The 23,935-nt window shown below is 41.1% G+C and overlaps 2 protein-coding genes across 3 annotated transcripts; both read right to left on the bottom strand.

Moving 5' to 3' along the window:
- Window positions 1-2,240: 2,240 nt before the first annotated feature.
- Window positions 2,241-5,115, bottom strand: LOC144536538 (gap junction delta-3 protein-like). The gene is made up of 2 exons (XM_078279734.1): window positions 4,951-5,115; window positions 2,241-4,555 (listed from the first exon to the last, which is right to left on the bottom strand). The coding sequence occupies exon 2, from the start codon at window positions 4,359-4,361 to the stop codon at window positions 3,495-3,497; it is 867 nt and encodes a 288-aa protein (XP_078135860.1). The 5' UTR covers window positions 4,362-4,555; window positions 4,951-5,115; the 3' UTR covers window positions 2,241-3,494.
- Window positions 5,116-5,763: 648 nt separating this feature from the next.
- Window positions 5,764-22,590, bottom strand: top2a (DNA topoisomerase II alpha). 2 transcript variants are annotated; one of them, XM_078279187.1, is made up of 35 exons: window positions 22,416-22,590; window positions 21,219-21,365; window positions 20,688-20,778; window positions 20,517-20,580; window positions 20,186-20,331; window positions 19,672-19,769; window positions 19,365-19,577; window positions 18,712-18,885; window positions 18,275-18,376; window positions 18,014-18,151; window positions 17,784-17,922; window positions 16,969-17,126; window positions 16,145-16,270; window positions 15,895-16,005; window positions 15,377-15,482; window positions 15,134-15,243; window positions 14,828-14,920; window positions 14,631-14,745; window positions 14,402-14,523; window positions 13,856-14,004; window positions 13,513-13,744; window positions 13,272-13,406; window positions 11,604-11,804; window positions 11,257-11,452; window positions 10,849-10,940; window positions 10,601-10,744; window positions 10,417-10,500; window positions 9,934-10,143; window positions 9,655-9,775; window positions 8,633-8,809; window positions 7,533-7,716; window positions 7,205-7,260; window positions 6,925-7,044; window positions 6,429-6,658; window positions 5,764-6,311 (listed from the first exon to the last, which is right to left on the bottom strand). In XM_078279187.1, the coding sequence occupies exons 1-35, from the start codon at window positions 22,431-22,433 to the stop codon at window positions 6,162-6,164; spliced, it is 4,752 nt and encodes a 1,583-aa protein (XP_078135313.1). In that variant the 5' UTR covers window positions 22,434-22,590; the 3' UTR covers window positions 5,764-6,161. The 2 variants fall into 2 exon arrangements, with proteins under 2 accessions (XP_078135313.1, XP_078135314.1); XM_078279188.1 differs by having other exon boundaries at window positions 8,633-8,806.
- Between the last annotated feature and the right edge of the window lie 1,345 nt (window positions 22,591-23,935).

The following is a 23,935-nucleotide window of genomic DNA, read 5'->3' as shown; positions in this document are numbered from 1 at the left end:
GTAAAAGACTATGTAATGTGGTACTTATTGTAGGGCAAACGAAAACAGTGTTCAATTGGTACACTTTCAATTAATTCCAAATATCATCTGGAAATCAACAACCACTTTTAACTATTCATTTCACTATTCAGTTTGTTTTTTTAAACTCATATAAATGAGTGGATACTAACCATGTGTACTGTCGCAGGAAAGTGTGTCTTCATTTTTTCATAATTATTAGTCACAAATTAGTCATTTCTGGGGAACTATTTGCAAATGATCAAAATAAAAAATGTAAAGACTGAAGTGTTTGCATCAGTGCTGTTTGTTCTTACAGGGACTGGAATTAACATTTTTGGGTCACAAGTTACAGAAACTCAGGCCAATAAACAAGCTGCTTGATCTGCTTAGAACTGGGGACTGTGCCGCAAATAAACCAAATCACAGAGAAATGCAACAGAGTAAGCTGCTGATGTTTGGAGCAAAGATAGCAAATATAGGAGTGATGCCTCTTGAATTTCCCCTTGAAAAAGAAAGCTTCTTGTCAAGTATGATCCCTACATGACTTAGCAGAACGTGAGATGCTCAGAGACCATGTGGAGCTGTCAGTCAGGGAGGTGTATACTGAGAGAGCCTCCATGGAGCGGACTGGAGGCACAGGTAGAGCACAGGGAGCCCCTTGAGTGTCTCATTCAGGGTGGAGGGAGAATGGAAAGGGAGGGGGAGGAGGAGGAGGAGGAGGAAGAAGGGGGGTGGAGGATAGACGCAGAGAAAGATGTTATCACTTCCATCTCCTCCTCTGTGTTGTTGTGAAGGGAGTCGCTGAAAACAGATGACCTACATTGTCTTTGAGGCAGACTCCAGCAGCGAGGCCTCCCCAGATTCAGAAAAGACAGGGTGAAGTATATGGAAATGCACAGAAAGAGAGAAAAAGAGATTCTCAGGAGGAAGGTATGGAAAAACAGAAACAGGCAGACTTCCATTTTGACAAGGCAGACATGAAAAGATAGAACCATGCAGACAAAAGGAAACAGGGAAAGTTTCCACTGTAATCCTCTTCCTTCCTTTCTTCCCTCTCCAGTGGTTATATAAAACCCATCTAGAATTCTGTTCCATGCACATCAAAGAGCCTGTACTGCTTTGCAATCTGCATATATGGTGTGTCCAGGGAACAGCAGGAGGTGTGTGTGTGTGTGTGTGTGTGTGTGTGTGTGTGTGTCTCTCTGGGAGGAGTGTTTGAGTCAAAAATAAGCTTCTTTGGAGAGTATGTAGATTACTTTGTGTTTAGATGAGCTATTTGGATCTGTGATTGCTTAAGTCTTCAAAGAACAATCGCATTTGCTTCATGTGAGAGGGCTCTCGCTGCAAATACAGCAGTAACCATTAAAAACAAAGAGCTAGTTCATTCAGTTGGCATGATGATATGGGCTACATGAATTAACAACGGCAGCGTCATGCAGAGGTCTCAAGAAACTGGGACGTGTGGATGCCGTCAGTGTAATAATGTGGCTGCAAATTAAGTCATCTTGCTGATGTGAACTTTTATGATTCAAGTAGGCCTGGTTTTCTGTTCCACTGCTGCCACCTACTGCTGACAAAATGTACTTAAAAGAAGGAGGAAGGGAAGATTCTTGCTTTTCTCGATTCTTGATTGTTTGATGCTGATGTTATCGACGCATTTTCACCAAATATTCTTACAGAACATACTCAGTAAATTAATTAGTAGGGTTTTATGAGGAATTTCACATGATTTTATATTGTGTTTTCCTGTTTTGATGCAGGCATTAGAATGGTTTCCTCAGCAGCGGAAACATTTAAATATCTGAGATTGACATAAACATGAAGTCCTCCCAATTATTTGGTTTAGGAAATTAACTTTTAACAGGGACAGAGACAAAGGGACTATCAGGTTGCAAATATCTCTTGGGATTATAACGTATGGAATTTGCTACATGCAGGATGAACAAAGCAATATGTAGCTTCATGTTCAATAGCCTGCACAACAATGCATTTAAAAAAATTTAAAAAAATTAACGGAAACAGTGTTGGATACGAGTCACCTCGTTCTATATGACATGCTTTGCACTCAACTGGCCTATTTACAGTGCACTTTCAAAAATACGGTAAGCATAAAAATCTGTTACAGAGGTGCCAATAGAAAACTACATGTCAGTTGCCAAACATAATGAAATGGGTTAACATTTATAATATTTGGTAAGAAGTGGAACATCAGGATGAAACATCATTGATCTCACAAAAGGTAAGAAAGAACGATGCTTTATTGGTCAATCAACACATGGTCATTTTTACACGAGACAAATTCAAACGAGGCAGTTGAAATGCATCTCTTCACATATCCCTCCTGAATACCTCTCACATGCATTTCTCAGAGGAGTCATGGCGCGGTGCCGGCCATAGTAGGTTACGGCGCCCGTGGAGCAGTTTGGGGGTTCAGTGCCTTGCTCAACGCCAACTGGCACCTCTTTCGCTACCAGTCACACACCACTCGAACCCGCGACCCTCCAGTTCCCAAGCCAAGTCCCCCATGGCCATGATCATGTCAAAGATACATCTAGCAACACATTCACTGCTATTAATGCCTCAATATAGAATTTAACTTAATTCTCTGTCATAACTGTCAATGCAGCGGACCATACTTAAAGACATAGTTCGACATTTTGGGAAATACGCTTATTTGCTTTCTTGCTTAGAGTTAGATGAGAAGATTGATACTCTGTCTTTCTATGTACATTAAGTCTGAAGCCGCTGTTAGCAACCATTTAGCTTAGCTCAGTACAAAGACTGGAAACAGGGGAAACAGGTAGTCCAGAAAGTTTTTGCTCCCGCCCAAGAAATATTCATGAAACCATGACATTGTTTTTAGGTGTAGGTGGATTTTGTTCAGTCGGACAAAGCCAGACTAGCCGTTTCTCCCTTTTTCCAGTTTCTGTGCTAAGCTAGGCAAACTGGCTGCTGGCAAGAGCTTACACTAACCGTACGAACACGAGTGGTCTTGAGCTTCTCGAACTCTCAGTAAGAAAGAAAGCAAATACATGCTAAAAAGAAGTTCAGAAATGTATTTTGTCTTCATTTATAGATTTTGACTTTGCTGTCCAAAACCAATAGAATAACACAAACTATTTGTTCCGTTAAGAAGGGTGTGCCACAGCGATGTACAATCAGTTCTCTTTTAAACAAAGAACCAATCAGTGTTAAACAAATGCATCAAGTGTAATCCAGAGTCGTTTTTCCTCCTGAACGGTTTATGGTCTGTAATGATTCAGGAGAGCAAACAAGTCAACAATGCGTCCGCCTTATCAGGGCCATCAGTCTTGTCTTTGCTCGTTTCCTGATCTGATGACTGTCTCCAAGGCATTTCCTTATGATAGTACCATCATGAAAATTCCTTCCCTCATTAACAGTGAAATACTTTAGTATTATTGTATGCAGTAATTATCGTTATAACATTTTGATAAAAAAATAAGTGATTGCAGTGTGTTTGAATCAAGGCCGTCTCACACCATGAATGTCCTTGTGCTTACATATTTGCCTCCCCTGTGCTTGTGGCCGATGCTGGAGACCTTCCTACTGGCGCTGCTCCTCAGTGATCCTCCTTTCAGCCTCACGCTACTGGACACGCTCTCTGGAACCGTCTTCCCTCGAGGTTTCCCCACTGCCTCCGGCTCCTCTTGCTCGATGTTGTGGAGGTTCTGGCAGACGCAGGAAGGCTCCGGGGTGAAGGACTGCTTGTTTGGGCAGAACCACTTCATGGAGCTGTAGAAAAGCTCTGCACAGCTGGAAATCGCTGATATCAACCCCACGACAAAGTAGAAGCAGAGGAAGACCGTTTTCTCTGCAGGGCGGGAGGTGAAGCAGTCCACTGTGTAGGGGCAAGGAAAGCGGCTACAGGGATACTGGGACTCCACCTTGAAGCCGTAGAGCAGCCACTGGCCCACTAGAAAGCCAATTTCTGCCAATATGCGGAAGGCCACATTGATAAGGTAAAGCCTCCTTAAATGGATCTCTTCTCTGTAGTCCTGGCTGCTAAATTGGCTGGAATTGGAGCGGCTGGTCCTCTTCTTGTGATGATGCATGACATACATGAGGAAAACCAGAGAAGGTGTAGCGATGAGGACGATGTGAAACACCCAGAATCTGTACTGGGAGATGGGGAAGGCCATGTCGTAGCACACCTGTTTGCAGCCCGGCTGGAGGGTGTTGCAGGCAAACTCCTCTTGCTCATCATCAAACAGGTCACTGGCTACAGTTCCTAGGATCAGTATCCGAAAGACAAGCATGAGTAAAAGCCAGAAACGACCAAGCATCGGCGAGTGGGCCTGGAGGCTATCAAAGAGTCCACTGAGGAAGCCCCATTCACCCATGATTGCAGCGCTGTGTTGGGTACGGCTTCCTGAAAGTCTGGAGATATATCTACCTGTCTGTCTCAGAGCAAATGTCTCTGGTTAAAAAAAGAAAGTAAAATGTATCTTATCTCAAATTCATGACTCATTGTGTGTCAAGGTTGGTCCAAGGTTTATGCACCCAACAGTGGTGATATGGTTCACGTTCCAATGACCTGAAACCAAAAATAAAATGTGATTATACCACCTGCAATATAAGCACATCCCTCAACCAAATAAACACTGACCTATATTGAACCCCCTTATCTCTCTTCTTTAAGTTTCATCTAACACATATTAAAGCGAAAACAGTTGAACCCCACAATGGGGTTGCCATTAATGTTGGTTACTCTCCACACATTTTAACTTCACTTTGAGGGCACAACCGTTCTGAATACAGCCTGGATCAGCTACAAGCTGCTAATTGTGGAAGTACAGTGGCTGGCGGAGCCACTTGCAGGTCTGAAACGTTCCTCAGATACAGCATTTAAGAACAAACCATTGGCAGAAAGATGACACAACAGGTTCAGCTCATTTTAATTTCCCTAATGCAGAGACGTGCCAAACCTACCCTCTTTGATAATCCTTAAAAAAAAAGAAATCCTGTTTCAGCTCTTCTCGTTTGTGTTCTCCCACTCTGATTAATCAAATATGAAGAGTTGTGTCCATACAAAATGTTAAGCTCATATGCGTACCAATTTATATTCCTCTCACTCTCTCCAAGTGGCATGGGATTGAGGTTTGCCGGGGGTTTATAATTGAGAGGGCGGCAACCGTTTAGGAAATTCCTGCTACATCCTAATCTGCATCCATCAAGGGTTCCAAACAGAAGTGATGTTTACACAAGAACGGCAAACTCTCGAGCTTTTCAAAGAGCTTCCTAAATGGCAGGAAGAACCCCATACCACCAGCTTCAGTGGACAAAATACACAAGAACATGCAACCTGCACAAAGTAACCTGTAATTAATCGTAAATATGGTATGCTTCATTCAGTTAGCAGCGTTAAAATACACCTGACAATTTTTATTGCGCTTTGAAGTTCAAGATTAGTTCTTTTACAGAAGCAATAAAGTTATGACTGCTTCCTGGTGATTATGTGACTTTGGACTGGTTTATCAATGTTGTACTGAAAAAAAAAAAAATCTCTCACTAAATGATCACAAACTCAACTTGTGTATAAACCAGTCTTCAAAAGCTTCTCTATCTATACCGTTTTAATATAGAATTAAAATGTTACTTACGCTTTCAAAACTAATGACATGTTTCAAATGTCATCACAGTATATCTCACGCTCCTCATTTCAATACTGACAACCCGACTTGTACAGACAGATATCACTCCACGTTAGCCAAGTGAGCAAGTAACAAATCCAAGCACAATCAATACAAACAAGTTAACTTTATTTTTCTAAATATAAAAATGGACAGCCACTGAAATATTTACAAGACAAGACAAAACAAACAACACAACTGGATTACAAAATACATTTCAAGTAAGTAAGACTAAAACTAAACCTGCACACAGGTATATTGCAGTCTATGCATTGGGCATACATTTACATTAAGCTTCTTTTTTTTAACTTCTGCTCTTTGATGAGAAACTTGTTTTTACGTATCGAACAGATGTTTGCAGAGTTGCACACTGTCTAGTTATGCCACAAGCGTAAATGTAATCATTGTACGATAAAAATGAAGCCAAATTAAATCGCATGGTACGAACTACATGTATAAATGAGTAAGAATCTGTCTTTAATACAAAATCTAAAACTGACAGAGTAACATTTAAAAGCCTTCATCTGAGTCAGAGTCCAGGTTGTAGGTTACAGGTTTCCGGGCACGCGAGGGTTTGTCCCGCGCTGCCACGGCTGTGGGAGCCGCTGCCTCCTGGTCCGAAACCTGGAAGCTGTCGTCCTCTTCCCACTTCTTGGTTTTCTGCAATAACAGAGAAAACATTCAGCTATGAATATTGTTCCAAGTGACTTACAATACCTAAATAAATGAATACCCCTCAAGACCTTTTTGAAATCAGAGTTCTGTGTAGAAACTGACCTTGCTGGCAGTTGTTTTGGACTTAAGCCGTGACATGAGGTTGCCTGAGCTGCTGTCAGAGTCGTCACTGGTGAGCGGTTTCCGCTTGAGAACGGGCTTTGTCTTTGTAACTGGAGCTCTGGCTTCTCCCTCCGAGTCACTGGAGTCAAATGAAGGGATCTTCTTGGCAGCCTTGTTGGATGCAGGTTTGGATTTAGAAAGAGCATCCAGGATGGAGGGCTGCTTCACATCTATGAGAAGTTAACAGTTAAAAGAAAAAACAACTGACTGATGACAGAAGGATGCATTTCATTTCTCTCTTTTTTATCATGCACTTGAAGTATCCAATCTACATGTGCTTACCAGAACAACTAGCATTACAATTTAACTTGTTATTGGTACCGTTTGATGAGAAATCAATGACTGCAATATTATAACTTCCAAACTTTAACCTGCTCTTTCATCTGGGGGACATATAAACCACTCCGAGCTGGCCCTTTCAGGCTCGTCTAAATACCTGCAGCCTTCTTCTTGGATGCAGCTGGTTTCTTAGCAGCAGCAGCTTTCTTGGGTGCAGTCTCCTTGGTTTTACGTTGAACTGGAGCCTTGGGTGCAGGCTCCTGATCATCCGAATGAGCTGCAAAGTACCACAAAGAGCAATTAAAAAAAACTTCAGACCCGGCTAATAAACGGCGATACCGATAGTTTGGAAAATGCGCAATATCGGCCCGCCGATATATCGGTCAGGCTCTAATTTCTGAGGCTCATCACACGGGTGGTCCCATGAAGATACTTACAGCTCGACTTGGTGTTAGCTCGCTTAACTGTCGATGTGCTCTTTGCCATTTTCTTCCTGCATAGGAATGACAAAATTTGATTTAAGGTAAACAACTTTTTTTTTTTTTTTTTTTTTTAAGATTATTAAGACATGAAAGGGGAGAGAGGGGGGAATGACATGCAGCAAAGGGCCACAGGACGGAGTCGAAGCCGGGCCCGCTGCGTCGAGGAGTAAACCTCTATATATGGGCGCCCGCTCTACCAACTGAGCTAGCGGGCGCCCAAGGTAAACAACTTTTGATGTGAAAGAAGTTTCATATAACAAGTTGTTTGTCATTTCATACTCACGTGGGTTCTGGAGCCTTGGGAGACGGGGCTGGAGAGTCCATGTCGCTGTCATCCGTGGGCTCTGGGGCAAAGTTGGCATCATCATCATCATCATCACTGATAACCGCTTCCCGTTTTGGAGCTTCCTTCTTTCCCCAGTCATCAAACTCATTCTCACTGTCGGACATACTGTACTTCACCGCAGCTTGAGAAATAAGCAACAGAATGGTTTGAGTTAGCAAAGCTGCCATGTGAATCAGGCTTAGTAGTAGTAAAGTCCTCCCATAATAGATGAATAACCAAACAGCTGTTGCAAAGATCAGTTTAGAGGGGAATTGAGATAGGAGAGGCATTGTATATGTGTTTTGATTTAAAATCCCTAACCTTTGGAGAGTGATTAGATCTCGTCTGTCTCACTGTCTGGGTAATGGAGGATAGAATAGTGAGGTGCCAGGTATTCAGTATGTATTAGGGTTGCACAATATTGACAAAATGTGATATTGCAATATCGATTATGAATATTGCTATATCGATATTAATTTTGATATTTTTAAACATGTAAAATTACAAAAGTTACGGGAAAATGCTTCAAAATAGATTCATAACAAATTAAACAAGTTTCCTTAAAACACAGTTTATTTCAACTGACTGTCACATTGGACTGGTACAACATGAATAAATAAATAAGGACCATGTCTACAGAACAGGACATGTTTTACTGGTTGGACAGTATAAAAAATAAATTAAATAAATAAATAAATAAATAAATAAAGCGAGCATTTGTTCCGTTTTGGACCCGTGCGCTGACGTGTACTAACGTGCAAGTGGCACGGTAACTGGGCTATGAAATGATCATTATAGCGTTTCAAGCTCTAAATCAAACAACTAAGCCACACAGCCAACGGACGGGACGCAGCGCGCCACAAAATAAACTAAATATTGCATACTTATTGCGACACTTTTGATATATTGCGATAACGATATTGAGTCGATATATCTTGCACCCCTAGTATGTATAAGCAAACAGAGGCTTTTCATAGGAGGACAATAGATGGGAAACATAATAGTTACACCTCTATCTATAAGCAACAATAGTGGTCAGGGTCATCCAGTAGATGTACCTTTAGTTTTGCGTTCGGCCAGCTTCCTGGGGACAACCACGTCCTCTGTCTCCATTTTATCGTCGGACAGATCGTCAGTCTCTTCAGCCGACTCCTCATCCGACCACGGATTCTTCTTGGGCTTCTTGGCAACAGGCTTGAACTGAAGAGTGCTCTGCCTGCCTGTCTTTGATGCTGCTGCAGAGAAGTGTGTTTCTTAGCCATCTTTAATATAAATGCAATGCAGCTTCATTACAGTCAATTAAAAAGTTCAATCCGTTATAATTTACTGTCACCAATTACTTATAATGGTCATGGTTTTTGGTCATTTATGTTGTGAATGCTCTGATATTCCAGCCCCCTAAACTATACACCGTGGGCTATGCTCAATTCACACGTCCAGTCTGTTACTATTCTACAAACATCCAGCAGAAGTCTGTCAAGCAGTACGGCACGTCCCCTGAGTCAGTTTGGAATAATAGTGGGGATGTGGAGTAATTTCTGTGGTAAAAATCTGAAATTTAAGGTAGATATAATAAACTTAAGGTATGCAGCCTTGTATCTCATCTCTGAAATACATAGTAATTCATCTAGCAGGTGGCAAGCTTGGCATCAAAAATCAAAAATGTTGTTTTTATTATGCACCGAGGGTTGTGGAAGTGCAAATTATGTATTTCCTAGGGGCTGCCAATACCATTTTGTTTGGGTCCGGAGCTTCAGTAGTAATCAACAGTGAATATTTTAAGCTTTGATGGGATTCTCTTACACTACAGTATTGTTGCTTGAATAGTTCAATAAAAAGACAATTTCCCCCAAGGTTTGGTGCGTTTTATGCATGTTTGTAATCCTGAGGGGTTTGGTTGAAAGAGTTCCCATCAATGCACAAGATAAACAAATAATCCTTATCCCAAAGTTGAGTTAGATATGATATGCTTTTAAACAGAAAGTATTTAAGGTACAAGCTCAGTGAACGCCTCTGAACCTCGGACTGTACTCAAAATCAACTCAAGATTGGTCAATGTAACATTTTCAGCCAGTCTCACCTTTTTCCTTTGCCTGGGTTTTAGTTTTCTTGCTCAGTCGTGCAACCAAGCCAATCTCCTCACTCGGCTCGGTGTTCTCTGCATCTTCTCCAAACTCCATCTTTATCACTACATCATTACTCTACAATTACAGAAATGAGGTCAAACTAAATGTTACTTTCATTTGGAGTGTGTGCTGTACCAAACAAATGTTCCAAGACGCAGATATTCTCACAGTTGGGATAACTGACTACAAACCCAATAAACTATAAATAACTTCAAGGCAGACTAAAGACATACCTTGGGTTTTCTGCCCCTCTTGCCTTCTCCTTTCTTAAGATCAGCCTTCTTGTTAGCATCAGCTTTCATGGCACTGGTAATGCGTGGGACAACGCGGCGTCCCTGCGGCGTGGGCAGAGTCTCCTGCTTCACCTTCATCGTTTTGCCTTTGCCAGCCCCCTTTTTAGAGACAGGCATGGCCTCGTCCTGCTTTTCTTTTGCCTCAATAATCTGAGCACAAGAGGAAACAAGATCAGAAAATTATTCAGGAGGGGAAAGTTCGACAGTGAAAACTCTGAATAGAACCAGAGGTTTGAATCAGTGCTCAACATGCTCATACAGGATTGGCAATATGACTGTCAATTAGCAAATTATATTGACAATCTTTCTTAAACTGTGGTGGACATACTGTAATTGACCATATGTGACTTGAGGAGGTGTGCTTGGATGTATAGAAATCCAAGCTCAAAGTATAGAATGTGTAGACAGATGAAGAGCCAATACCTCCAGTTCCTCGCAGAAAGCAGCGAGGTCTTCCTTCCACAGGTCTGCTGGAGCTCTCTTCTTCAGGGTGTTCAGCTCTGTCAACTATAAAACATCACTTTGGTCAGATAATAGCCTTAAACCCAATGTGAATTTTAAAATTTGAACCATCAATATGATTGCAGCATAGCTGACAACACCACACCTTAGCATCCCTCTGTTTGCACAGCTCATCTTTCTTCTCTTTGGTCAAGAACCACATGGGCATGCTCAGCAGGTAGTTGTAGTCCGGCCCGCTGGTGTCCTCCTTCTCCTCCGTTCCCTCCTCCTCGTCAATCTCCTCCTCATCCTAAAGAGCATGAACACAAACAATGTCATTTGCTCAGGTGGAGGCTGATTATCTAGCACTCCTGATTAATGTAGCTGAATGCCATATGACTAAAAGTGTCCCACCTTCTCCTGAGCCTCTTTCCAAGCCTTGACTGGGTCAGAGTCGTAGCCCATCTCCTGCAGCATGCGAATCAGTTCCTTCTTTGGCTTGTTCTCTACAAGTAGATGAAACGTATTAATACTTTTGATCAGGGGAAATTGAAACACATTCTAGGTCTGCACAATTATGGCTAAAATTATAAATTGTGATTGCCATAAATATAACAATGTCAGAAGCTGTTCCTAATGGAAAATGTAAATAGCTTTTCTTTAACATTTCATTTCATGGCTGAATCTTGCACTATATAATTATTCACCATTATTGGACAGTAATGTAAATATACAAACCATGTATCTTTCTTGTTTGCATGTCTTTCAAATTAAATTGCAGCAGTGTATGCTTTATACAAACAAATGTAACAAGCTACTAACCAATGACCAAGGTGCCCTGGATTTTCTCCAGGATGAAGCGGGCCTGGTTGGTGAGTTTAGCACCCTCTGCTCCCAGCATGCCAACCAACCAATCCTTTCTCAGCACATAGTACTTCATCCTCAACTCAAAGAAGTCCTTGAGAATATCCTGCACAGAGTCGTACTTCTTCAGGCTGCCCACATGGTCAAACAGAACCTAACAAAAAGGGAAAATAAGACCGTTTAGAACAGGTTAAGCTTTTCGTTAATGCTTGAGATTTCACTTAAAAGAAGAAAAATAAAAGTAAAAGAAAACTTGATCCATCCTGAGTCGACAAAACTTAAGATACGTGCATGGCAGCAGTTACCATAGAATTGCAGGTGAGGCTGTTCTGAAGTTTGAAGACTTTGTGGAGGCCAGCCGCCTCCGCCTCCCTCAGCTTCTCTGGCGCCATCTTGACCACAAAGCGCACGGTGGTGTCCGTGTGGTATTCCTTGTAGTCTGTGATCAGAGGAGGAACCTTCTCTGTGCCATTCATCATTGGCTCCAGCACGTTCTCCTTGTAGGCCTAGACCACAGAGAATAACGTGAAATAACATGTAGAGGTAATTAAAATGGTCGCAAAAGTACTTAAAGGAATGATAGAATGATTATATGGGGTATTTCACACTTTTCCTTAAGGTCTCCTAATAGGAATGCTATTTTATGGGTCCTTAACTACCCTGTGAATATAGTCCCATTTGTACCAAGAGATTTTCTTCCAAATATGGTATGCTCATGAATATGTAGATTAGCTGCGCGCTGATTGGTTTGAGCGAACCACATAGAAACACATTGGAGACTAGACAGCAGGTCTCATATTTCAGACACTGCAAAGTTATACGTTGTTTGTCTACTATTTCGTTATTAAATTAACTTTTTTTAAGCGAGAAATCAACTATATAAAGCTCAAATATGGGCCGTTTTACGAAAATTGATGGCTAATTGCAAATTTGGTAAGACGTGTCAGACTTTAGGAGCTCCACACAGTCTGACGAGAAAACGGCAACCTCCATACCCAGTGAAAGTCACCGTTTCTCGGTTACTGGACGACCGGGGCTCGGGGCTCCGCGGAGCTCCGGAGCTGCAAGCTAGGCTATGTGTCCCATTTAATCCTATGGGAAAAGACCGTTGCTGCACTTTCGGCATAACTTTCGTATATTTACAGTTTGAATTTCGTCACGCCACTTATATAACACCTAACCCAAGGTCTTTTAGAGGTTTTGTTAGGAGGAGGCAAGCTAGCTCTCACTGATAGAGCTCCATACAGCTCACTCGCAGACAATAGGCGTTTATTTCCCCGATCGTTTGTTTAAATAACTCAACACACATATTCATTATAAGATTAACTGGAACCTGCGGCAAGAGATTGCGGGCGTAACAAGCTCGCTGACCGCGCTCTCGCTCACACACACACACCGACCATTTAGCAGGAAGAGGGGAGCCGCAGGCCCTGGAGCTCTGTCAGGGCAGCGGCGTTTGGTAGTCCACTAACCCAGAAAAGGTATCGAGCACCGTGGGCTGCCAGCCGTGACGGAGCTCCATCTACCTCACAGCAGGCCTTCGTAAAACGGTCCATATTTGACCTCTACATAGTTGATTTCTCGCATAAAAAAGTCTCAGAAGTGAATTTAGTGGTAAAATAGCAGATGAACAATGTATACAATTTCTGAGATCTGAGTCAAATGAGGAGCCGCCGCCGAGTTGACGTCAACTAGGCGGCTCGTTGAGATTCGCCCGTTTTCAGAGGCAGTTTCAAATTGTGAGATTTGCAGAGGAAAGAGGTGTCAATGGGATTTTGAGGTTCCATGTATGTCCTATTTACCCACTAAACTGTCATTATTCAACTATGAAAAGGTAAAATCGGTTTTGCATTCTATCACCCCTTTAAAAAAAAGTTATTTAATTTGGGTCTATGCTGAAAATGACATCAACGTACATGATGGAACATCCTGAACACATCCCTAATAGGAAGGACAAAGCTTTAGTGACTAACCTGTGTCCAGGTTTTGACAGGCAATTCAGAGATCTCAATGGTGGTGGAATCAATGATGGCCACCTCTCCACTGTTGACGTACTGGTTGTCCATCACCTTCTCAATTGTGCCTTTGAAGCCTTTGTAGTTTGGAAGCTTTGGGAGGAAAAAAAAAGAAAAAAAAGGAACTCATTATCTGATTTGTACAGCAGAAGACACAAGAAATCATTCTCAGAAAGCATCAGCCATTTCCTGTCCTCACCATGGGCAGAGGCTCATCGCCATTGAGCATACGGTGGAGGTTGCTGATGATCTCTCTTAAGTCGAAGTTGGGGATCTTGCTGGACCAGCCTGTGCCAATACCTTCAGAGCCGTTCACCAACACAGTGGGGAGGATGGGAATGTACCACTCCGGCTCAACACGCTGGTTGTCATCATAGTTGTACTTGAGCAGGTTGGCATCCACAGCTGGGAAAACAAGGCGGGCCAGAGAGCTGGAAGGACAGAAAGTTGGGTTAAATCATGAAATTAACTTTCACATTCTCAAATGTGTGCAGGAGGCCTGTAGCTTCAGATTATTCGTAGTTTTTAAGGAGGCTGCCGACCTGAGCATGGTGAAGATGTATCGAGGGCTGGCAGAGTCCTTGCCACCATTCAACCTGGTTCCAAACTGACCCAGTGGCTGCAACAGGTTCAAGTTGTTGCTTCCCACAAAGTTCTGGGCCAAACCAACAATGGTCATCATCAAAGAGACCTGAAAAATGAACATTTCAAGAAATGTAATCATAATATTATCACAAATGCTAAATAGAGCTAGCAGTGCATACCAAAAAACAGTCGGCATAATATTAATTTGCTATGAGAGGTTGTTTTGTTTGCTTATTGTATTCCAAACTAATAACATTCAATTAACTCGAAACTTTATGAATCAGGTCTTGCAGAAGACAGGATGACAGTATAAATTTCAAATCACTGTAAAAGTTGAAGGCAAACATATGAAAGCTACAATTGGCAGTAGCCAGATATCAAAGCAACAGGCTACTTAAGACACTGAAAAGACACAGAAGGCTTCTCAGAAAGTTTACAAAAAAATCATCAACATTGTAAACCAATGCAGAAAATCCACTCATTAAAGTGTAATGTCATCTCACCTCTCCGTGGTGGTAGGCTGACATCTCAGCCACCGAGCCAGCCAACTGGGCCACCTTCACCTCTCGCTTGTCGTTCCTCTTGAAGCAACAGAACAGCACCTTCCTCTGGCCTGGTTTCAGACCTGACATACACACAAATGCAGACACACACACCAAATCACTCTCATAACAAACAGTGTTTCTTAAGAGTTACAAATGTGCTCTTGGTGATCATAATCATTTCTCGCACCGTCCACTAGGCAGGGGATTGATCTCTCATTGTCAGAGTTGGAGAAAAGTACCAGCTCCTTGTTGACAAAGTCGTTATACGAGAGGGACTTGGTGGCCTGACCGTACAGGTAATCCTGCAAAGAGACGGCAAAAGATGAAGTAAAACTAAACATAAAACAATAATAAAGCACGTAAAGTTCACCGACTGTTGGTTACCTCAGGCAGGTTGTGAGCCCTGCGCTGGCGCCTGTTGACCATGAAGTTGGTCAGCCACTCTTTCCGCTCTTCCACTTTCTTCTTGCTAAAGGCCTGGGCATAAAAAGAAAAGAATCAGATATTAACACTTTGACTGCTAATTATATACTAGCCAGGAAGTTTGACATAACTTATAGTGCATGCTGCGATGGGTTTACAAATGCACTACGGGGTCTCTCAACAATTACATTTCACGTGATCCTCCCCAGTGCGTACTATACATTTAATCGGCTGTTGAATGAGCCAAACAGACGGGTAACATCTTACCAGGGTGATAGCTTCATCGTCTTCAGGTCCAGAGTACTTGAATGGGATACGGTGTCTCTGCATATCAGAGAAGTACTCCTTGGCTTCCTGCGATGTGCTGGTTCCCAAACCTGGATGGACAAAGGCCACAACATTTTAGAGAGAGCTATTACAATGGCACAAGACTATCCATGACATTGGCATGGTATGAAGGGTTGCTTACTTGTATTTTCTTTACTACCATACACGGGTTTTGTAACCAACCTTTGTAGTATTTTATTTTCCAAGATTTGATGTTGGACTGGCTGTCCTTCCATTCGTTGAATTCAGGGATACTATAGAAAGACAGCGCTGTTTTCTTGTGAGATGCCTAAAGAGAGGGAAATAACAGTAATCTGCCATCACTTATCTTCTCACCTAGTAATTTAACGGGCTTACATGGGTGGCACCAAAATGGTAAAATAAAGATAGGATATGACCACCATCAAAACGGATTCATGAAAAGGCTGATTTTTAAAAAAAAATTTTTTTTATAAATGGTAGAATTGTAAAAGCAAGTGTTCTGTGGTTTTCACACCAGATGGCAGTGTTGTTGCAAATTTAGAAAGACTACTCAAAGTTTGGACCTCTATCAGGGCTAGAAATCACCTTTGTTTCAGATAATATGCTATATCCACAAATTCATTTTACTAGTTTCCTTAAATAATCAAATAAAATAACTTGACAACAACAGCCCAAACATCCAGTGGTTTCAGTGTGAGACTTTTGGGGAGATTATGTACCTTGATGATGGGGGTGATGAACTCTTCCAGGAAGTTGTGGCGCAGCAACGATGGCCAGTTATGGTGGATGAAGTTAATTAGAAGGCCCTTAATGTGGGAGCCATCTTGATCCTGTCACAATCACAGGAATACAGTAGAGTCTAGTCATAAATGTAATCGGTAAAGCTAAAGATTAATACCACTTCAACTCTTACACATAGAATAGATGTCTGAGATGATAATACAGATCAAATGAAAACCGCTGGCACACCTGATCTGTCATGATCATGATCTTGCCGTAACGCAGAGTCTTGAGGGATTCTGGGTCACTGTAGTTCTTCTTGTACTGAAGGCCAACGATCTTAATGATGCTGTTGATTTCAGCGTTCTCCATGATCTGTTGAGGAAGACCGAACAATTTTTACTCTGACGTTTGCTGAACTACATACATCACAGACAGATGATGCCCAATATGCTTATCTCTGATTGAACCCATTGTTATGCATTCTAAAGGGCTTTTCACACAGGGAGCGACACTTCGCCTGCGTAGTCGCGTGGATCCGCTGGGTCTACTACGCTCCTCATGTGAAGGACAACGCTCCACAATTAAACGCCAGGAATGTGTGGTAACCATGGGGATTCTGTGCACCACTGTATCACTGCCATACAACTGAATGAGTTTAGCTGACTGTGGGATCATATATGCCTAATTACAGATTGATTTATAACAAACCGTGGCAATACTAGTCTTTCCTTACCACAGACTGTTATTGTTGATAGCTTAAGTTAGCTAAATTAGCATAGTCATAATTACGGACAATAAATCCAGTCTTGTGCCAATGCTCTGACAAGCAAAAGCCCCGCTGCATATGTCCTGATAACTGTTTATAAAACTGTTTTGTGTTTGTTTTATTTGAGTGAACTCAACCCCCTTCCCGTGTGAAAAGCTCTTAAGACACTATCAGTATAATATATTGTTAATGCATCTGTGTCCATCCAAGGTAAAGACAACACTGCTCTATCTATATGACATAAACATCTGCAAAACCATGCAGCTGCCATATAATGACTGAGGGAAAGTGCTGTTGGTCTAACCTGTTTGAGTGAGGCCTCCCGGACGTTGAGCATTTTTCCTCTGAGAGGGAAGACGCCATAGCGGTCCCTGCCGACCACTCCCAGCCCAGACACAGCAAGCGTCTTGGCCGAATCTCCCTCAGTAAGGATCAGTGTGCAGCCGATGGAGTTCTTCCCACCTGTCAGAGAACATGGTTACTGCAGGATGATGGCAGCTCATTTGCTTCCTCATGGGGCTAGACCACGTGTCAAACTCAAGGCCCACGGGCCAAATCCAGCCCCTCACAAATTCTGATCAGGCCTGCATATCAATTTTGGCCCACAATCAATTTTGGCCCACCTAGTTGTGCACCAAACCAAAAACATGGGAAACTGTTTTTGAACTTGCAATTACGTGACACTCTAAGCAGAATTTGGCAAATTTGCCGACTTTGAGACTCAGAAATTCCCCCAGAAGCAGAGTGTTTGCATATTCCGGCTGTGAAAGAGCTTGTTGAGAGTCAGCTGTGTGGTAGCCTACTTAGAAAATGTAATCATTGTTTTGCTTGATTTGCTAAAGTCTAGGATGGCTTTGGAACTTCTTTGCTCACTTTTTCAGGGCTTTATTTGGACCAAACTGTAAGTGAGAAGACGATATTTGGAGATGCAATAATTGAGTCAAAGATATTTTACTTTTTCGATGAAATAAAAGCATGTCAATAAACTATACATGTCTGGCCCTTGATGTGATTCTTTTTCCAGTGTGTCCCTTAGCGAAATTGAGTTTCGCTAAGGGCTAAAGAGTTTTCCACTGGGCTAGACTGTACAAAAGAGAAAAATGGCGTGGTATACAATACCTGCATCGTTGGCATCGTCCAGTTTAGGTACCCCTTTGATTTTTGTGTGTTTAACACTTGAGCATTTCTTGTTGAGCTGGGTTTGAGCCTTGAACTTCACCCAGTTCATGATACTTTCCACAATCCCACAGGATGTGGCCTATGGAGAACAGAAAAAGACAAATTTGTGAGGTTGGAATGATTATACTTCTCTGGGTAAGCATGCAATGCCAGTGGTTCTTCATTGGCACCTCTTTAATGAACTTGGTGCTGAGAGGACAAGTGGACCCAAAGCTCTTCTGTTGCAGTGTCATGTTCTCTTTGGTCTGAGAGTCAAAGGTGGGGTTCTCAACCAGGCAATTGACAAACAGCCACAGGTGGTTCTTCACCTGGATGGAGCGGGAGTGGAGCATACTCAGTTATGCATTCTGCTACCAAGGAATATTTAGAATATTATACTTTGATCTGATTATATTATACTTGGATCTGAGTTCACAGTACAATGACTGTACCTGGAAAGGCTTGACGGTCACCCCAGCTTTATTCTTCTTCTTCACCACTTCAATGAGCTTGGCAACCACCTGGTCAGCCACGTAGTCGACATGCCTCCCTCCCTGAGGTCCAGAGGGCAAACACAAGATCGCATTTACAGAATAAAAGGACATTAGTCTTAATCATAGTGACACAAAGTGGCTGGGAGAGCAGCCAAACATATACTCAGCTGCCAAAAAACCTGGTCTACTAGTTCAGTCAGCCGTAAAATGCTCAATAGCTGCACTCCGATGCAACAGGGCTGACGAATTAAGATATCATTGAAATTGGCGCTCAGTGTCCCAACAGACTAAGACATGTAATTCTCTCTCTCTCTCTCTCTCTCTATATATATATATATACACATACACAATTTAATACTTGTACTAGATCTAAATCTAATACACTGTGACATTACCTTGGTCGTGGCAATACTGTTGACAAAGCTGACTTGCTGGAAACCTTTCTCACTCATGGTGAGGCAGACCTCCCAGCGCTGGTTGACGACCTCGTGGACCACGGCGAGGGCACCGCCAAGCTCGTCCACCTTGTCCTTCAAATACATGTCCACGTAGCTACGGAAACCTGTAAGCTGGAGTACAAGAGTGGCCTTAGTCTTGATCACAAGATTTACCCCTACAGGCTTATGCAATGATCAGTAAAAATCAAACAGTTAAAACTCAATAGGCAATTCAAAATGGTTGAAAATGAGTGGTATGGATATTTCTGTTTGTACCATTAAAAACCTTAACTCATGCATCAAAGCTAGTAAAAGTTTAAGATGAGAAATGCCATAATATGTTGAAGTCTAAATGCCAAAAAAATAACTGGTTACATTTTCTCAGCTGGAGATAAGCCGAGAACTTACAAATCTGCTTCAAAATTTAGAATTAAGTTTGTGACAAATGACAATGTTTACAAAGTTAATTTTCAATCTAACTATTGATATTTGAAAAGGACAAATAAAACCCATTTCTAATTTAGTAAAAGATAGCTGATATGTAGGTGGTTGACAGAAAGCAACAGGCGGAAAAGTGGGAGACAGAAAAGTGAAACAGCATGGTAACTTACTGGCAGCCTCTTGCCATTGAAGAACACACGGACACCCTTGGAGGATCCGGCGATGTCGTAGGCCCTCCTGGTCATCAGAGCCACTGTGTCTTTGTCCAAAATGCTCATTTTAAACTTGGCAAGATCTGGCGTGAAGGTGATGCAAGTGTATTCCTCTCCGTCAAAGGTTTTGAGGTTATAATCCCCTGCCCTGCCCATGTTGTCGTACCAAGTCTGTAAAAAACATGGACATATTGTGAAATTACATGTTTCCCTTACAAGTTACAATGATTACAAAAGAGCAAATGTTCCTCAGCCTCTTTCCTACCTGCTTAAAGATCTTCTTTGACTCTTTGCAGGCAGTCTCTACAGTGAACTTTTTGCTAAAGATGTTGCAAAGCTTAGCCCCATATCCATTGCGTCCACCTAAAGAACAAGTTTTGGTATGAAGATGTGGGTTAGGATAGTAGCAAATTATCGGTCTACTAATTAAACACCAAAAAACAGCTGTACATTACAACGACTACCTGGGTCTTATGCTCATAGTTTTCCAATCCACCGTTATGATAAAATATTTGCTTACAAATAGTTTAAATATCACATTTCACCGTGGGTTTTGTTCAAATCTGTGATCATGGCTGATTGTTTAACTGCACATGAGGCTAACCCTGTTAGACTATTGTAAAGTTGCGTCTAACATTGTCTTCACATGCTAAAATCTCTGCAATTTCGTTGGTAAGAAAAATGTTATAACCAAAAGCCAAGATGGCCTAAACTAAAATCAGTAATACCCAGGTTGTTAAAACTGTGTGAACACTTTAAAATTCCACATTCAGTCTTACCAGTGACTTTCTTCTCATCGTCGTCATAGTTACTGGAGGTGAGGAGCTGTCCGAAGATGAGGGCGGGCACATAGACCTTCTCCACCTTGTGCTCCACCACAGGAATACCCTTCCCATTATTCCACACACTGATGGTGTTGTTTTCACTAAAAATATTTAAAAAAAAGACACATTTCCTAATGTGCTTCTGTGCTACCAAAGAAAGCAGTTAAGCTGGATATGAGCTGGGGCTATTCTACAACTTACAAGCAAAGGGACACTGAGGTAGAATTATACGATATTTTATTATATACTAATATATATATATATATATATATTATATATTACTCACACATCAATGTTGATTTTGATGCAGGACATGCCGTTATCCCTCTGCTTATTGTCAGCTGCATTTACTGTAGAAAGAATTTAAAAAACAAATTGCTTCAGTATAGTAGGCCAGCCCAACATTTTCTCTATTTAGAATGTACACCATCTAGAATTATGAGAGCTATTTACTCACCAAGGATCTCATCAAAAATCTTGTAAAGCCCAGGCACAAATGTCACATCACGGCAGTTCAGTCCAACATCCTCATCATACACCCACATTTGCTAAGGAAAGAAGTCAACTGGTGACTACAAAGATCATGCATACATTTGTAAAATGTGAACCATTATTGCTTTGCTCTCCTACTCAACATCCTGCAACTCCGCAGTGAGAGCAAAATTCTTCAGGAAATATCTAAAATAGTCCACTCTCAAATCAGCTCTAGGGAGACTTACCCAATGTCTTAAACCCCCTGTTGACCCTCCAAATTATAGTTAGTTTTTTATATATATACTTCAGGTCGCCTACACGTTATTGTAGGCCCAGTTTAATATGCAACTTCATTTTATACAATATATGTATTAGGGGGTCCCTGCTCCGTCTCTCTTTCATTTAAGGGGTCCTTGGCTTAAAAAACGTTGAAGACCCCTGTCTTAAATCAATAAAAACGTGTATTAGAGAAGCCATCAATTTCAAAGACAGTCATTCCTGTGTAACCTCTTACTTGGGTGGCAGGTTCTACAGAGCCGATGTAGGAGTCCGGTCGGAGCAAAATGTGCTCCAGCTGCGTCTTCTTCTGATAGATCCTCTCCACTGACAGCCGCTTCGGATCTTTCTTCGTCTTTTCCACCGGCTTGTTTTCAAAGAAGGTCTGAAGCGAATGACACATGGTTATCTTTTATGTGAATTTATCTTTTTATTTATTTTCATGTTATCTTGCATAGTGGAGCAGGGGTTCCATTTGTGTTACAAGTAACGGAAACTTGCTCAAACAGCTCTACATTGTTGTAATTGTGTATTACTTGAATCTTGACTTTTAATGTAGACAAAACCTCAGACAATTTGTTGAACACAAAAACGCATGTCTACTGAAACAAAATTATGTAAAATCAGTGGTCTACAAAACATCTCATTGAAGTTGTTGGGATCTGATTACAATGTGTTGCATGGACACTTTAGACGAGCGGATGTTTGAACCGGAGTTTACTTGTTGCAGCCATTTATTTTTTTTCAAAAATGCCTCTCCAATGTGAGGTCACAATACCACCAATTTTGAAATGTAAACAGTACTGCAGACCAAAGAAGTTATGCTCGTGTCTAACGTTACTTGCACACTTTTAGTTTCGATAAATAATTTAAAAAATAAAATTACATTTGAGTGCAGTTCCCTTGTCTTTCGGACCGATTAGCGTTGACTACAACATAAGCTTAACTGTTAAATTCAAGTTAACATTAACCCTAAATGAATAACGACATTAGCTAGTATTGCGTGTGCAAGGCATGCTGTGAGACAAGTAAGGTTAACGTTATTTCTTAAATGGCATAGGAAGAGACGCAACGTAACATTATCGTCAACATTCACGTTAGCTAACTAACATTAACAGTAACAACATGGCTTTTAAAAATGTATTGGCCTAACTTAGCTAGGCTAACGTTACATCAAATGTTATGTCGTGCCATGTATCTGGGAGGGGAGTTATTGGGGTGCATTAAACATTGTTCTTTTCTAGACCAGTGCGTAAATGACAACTAGGTTAAATTTGTACTAAACAATGTTAACTAGCTAACTTTAACCGTTGCTAAGAAGTTTCACTGCAGCTAACAGTTAGCTACGTTGACTAGCTGATGGCTAGCTAGTTTTACAGTAACGTTAAGTTAGCTAACATTAGCAGTAGCTAAATATCGAAGTTAATAAAGTTACCTTCAGTGGTTGAGCCATTTTTCTTATATTTACTGGTAAACCCTTGGTCTCGCAATAACTTTTGACTCTTAACGTAGTTAACCAACTCCCACCTAAGTCCTAAAACTAACTTCTGTCTAGCACTAAAACGTATCGCCGCTGAATGAATCAAGAACACAGTTTGAAAATTCGAATCATGAATGACCTATCCCGCCAGCTACATAGACCAATCAAACGAAAGGCCTTCTGACGTTTCCCTCCAATGAGAAATGCAAAACCCTTTTTTTCTCGCTCAAATAAAAAACCAATCACCGACTGCTAAAGCGGCATGAGCCCGCCCACGTTGTGTCTCATGGCCAATCGGCTTCCCAAGATAGAAAAAAAATAGAAAATGTGCTGAAAATATATTTGCGGAATGTGTGTATAACACGCTTCTTATATACTGTCTATGATAACACGGACACATCATATTTAACCGGGAAAAGAGGTGACAATTATAAAGTATATTGTTATCATTGTTATATTGTTCATCATAAAAAAACTGTCCATTCAATTCGGCTTTGGCAATAAGTAGCCAATGTGCAAATAAACATTACATTTTGTAAACCTGTGATTAATGATTAGGCCTAATTGAATGATTGATTGAGTGATCATGTGTCATTGTCCATAGAGGTCCCACGTATTTGGGCTTACCACCCACTATAGCCTACATCCAATGATTAAACTACAAAAAATACACCAACACTGACAAATGTGAGCTGAAAACAATATTGCTGGTCTACCAATAGAAAAAAAAAAAAAAATCAAAATCTACCTTTCCCCACTATGTGGGCCTACTACATACATGTCTATTTAAATGACATCACAGCTTAGAGCACCTATTTCATTTTTAGAGTGGTCACTGAGTATATGAGCAGTTTTTTTTTCTATTGATTTGGCCATACTGCAGCACACTGGAAGTAAAGATCATGAGATTAGAGTGCTGACTTTGAGCTTTAAAGGTGTTTGGAGATGATTATTGGGTGAGTAGTGTCAGAGTCATAGCTCATTTACCCTTGGGGTGTGTGTGTAAAAAGGACTGCATTTTTCACACAGTTCACTGGATATTGATGGAAACACCATTAAACCTGAACGTCAGCACTATAGCCTTTTGCACATTGTTTGATTTGCTTGCACTGTATGTACTGTACATACACAGTGTGTAGCCACATATCCTAAAAATCTAAATTCAGTGGAAAAACAGATCTTTTTTTGTGAGAGGTTCAGAAGTTTTAATTGAGTATATTATCCAAAACATACTTTCATTAAAGAGCTTCTCAAGCTTTTGACCATATTCTTGATGAAACAAATTCAGGTTACTCCTCATCAAACTATTGACTTAAATGTGCTTCTAATAATCAGGTCAATTTTATTCTGTCCCATAATAAAAATGTCTAAATTAATTTGTTACCAACGGCTTGTCTTTATTGATGGCATATTACACAAGCTACAGTATGGCACTTTTTTTATTATACATTTTTTATTGTTTTTTTCTTTTTTAT

Source organism: Sander vitreus, chromosome 21, assembly GCF_031162955.1.
Source record: "Sander vitreus isolate 19-12246 chromosome 21, sanVit1, whole genome shotgun sequence".
Lineage (NCBI taxonomy): Eukaryota > Metazoa > Chordata > Actinopteri > Perciformes > Percidae > Sander > Sander vitreus.
Note: the sequence above shows the minus strand (reverse complement) of the source record. Positions and strands in the feature narration are given on the sequence as shown.

What these genes read in the sequence shown, in the direction of transcription:
- LOC144536538 (XM_078279734.1), bottom strand. Translation starts at nt 4,361, where the DNA reads ATGGGTGAATGGGGCTTCCTCAGTGGACTCTTTGATAGCCTCCAGGCC.
- top2a (XM_078279187.1), bottom strand. An exon ending in CAGCCTACCACCACGGAGAG is followed by an intron (nt 14,005 to 14,401) that starts GTGAGATGACAT and finishes TTCATTTTTCAG; the next exon opens with GTCTCTTTGATGATGACCAT. An exon ending in AACCCAGGCAAAGGAAAAAG is followed by an intron (nt 8,810 to 9,654) that starts GTGAGACTGGCT and finishes ACTTCTCTGCAG; the next exon opens with CAGCATCAAAGACAGGCAGG.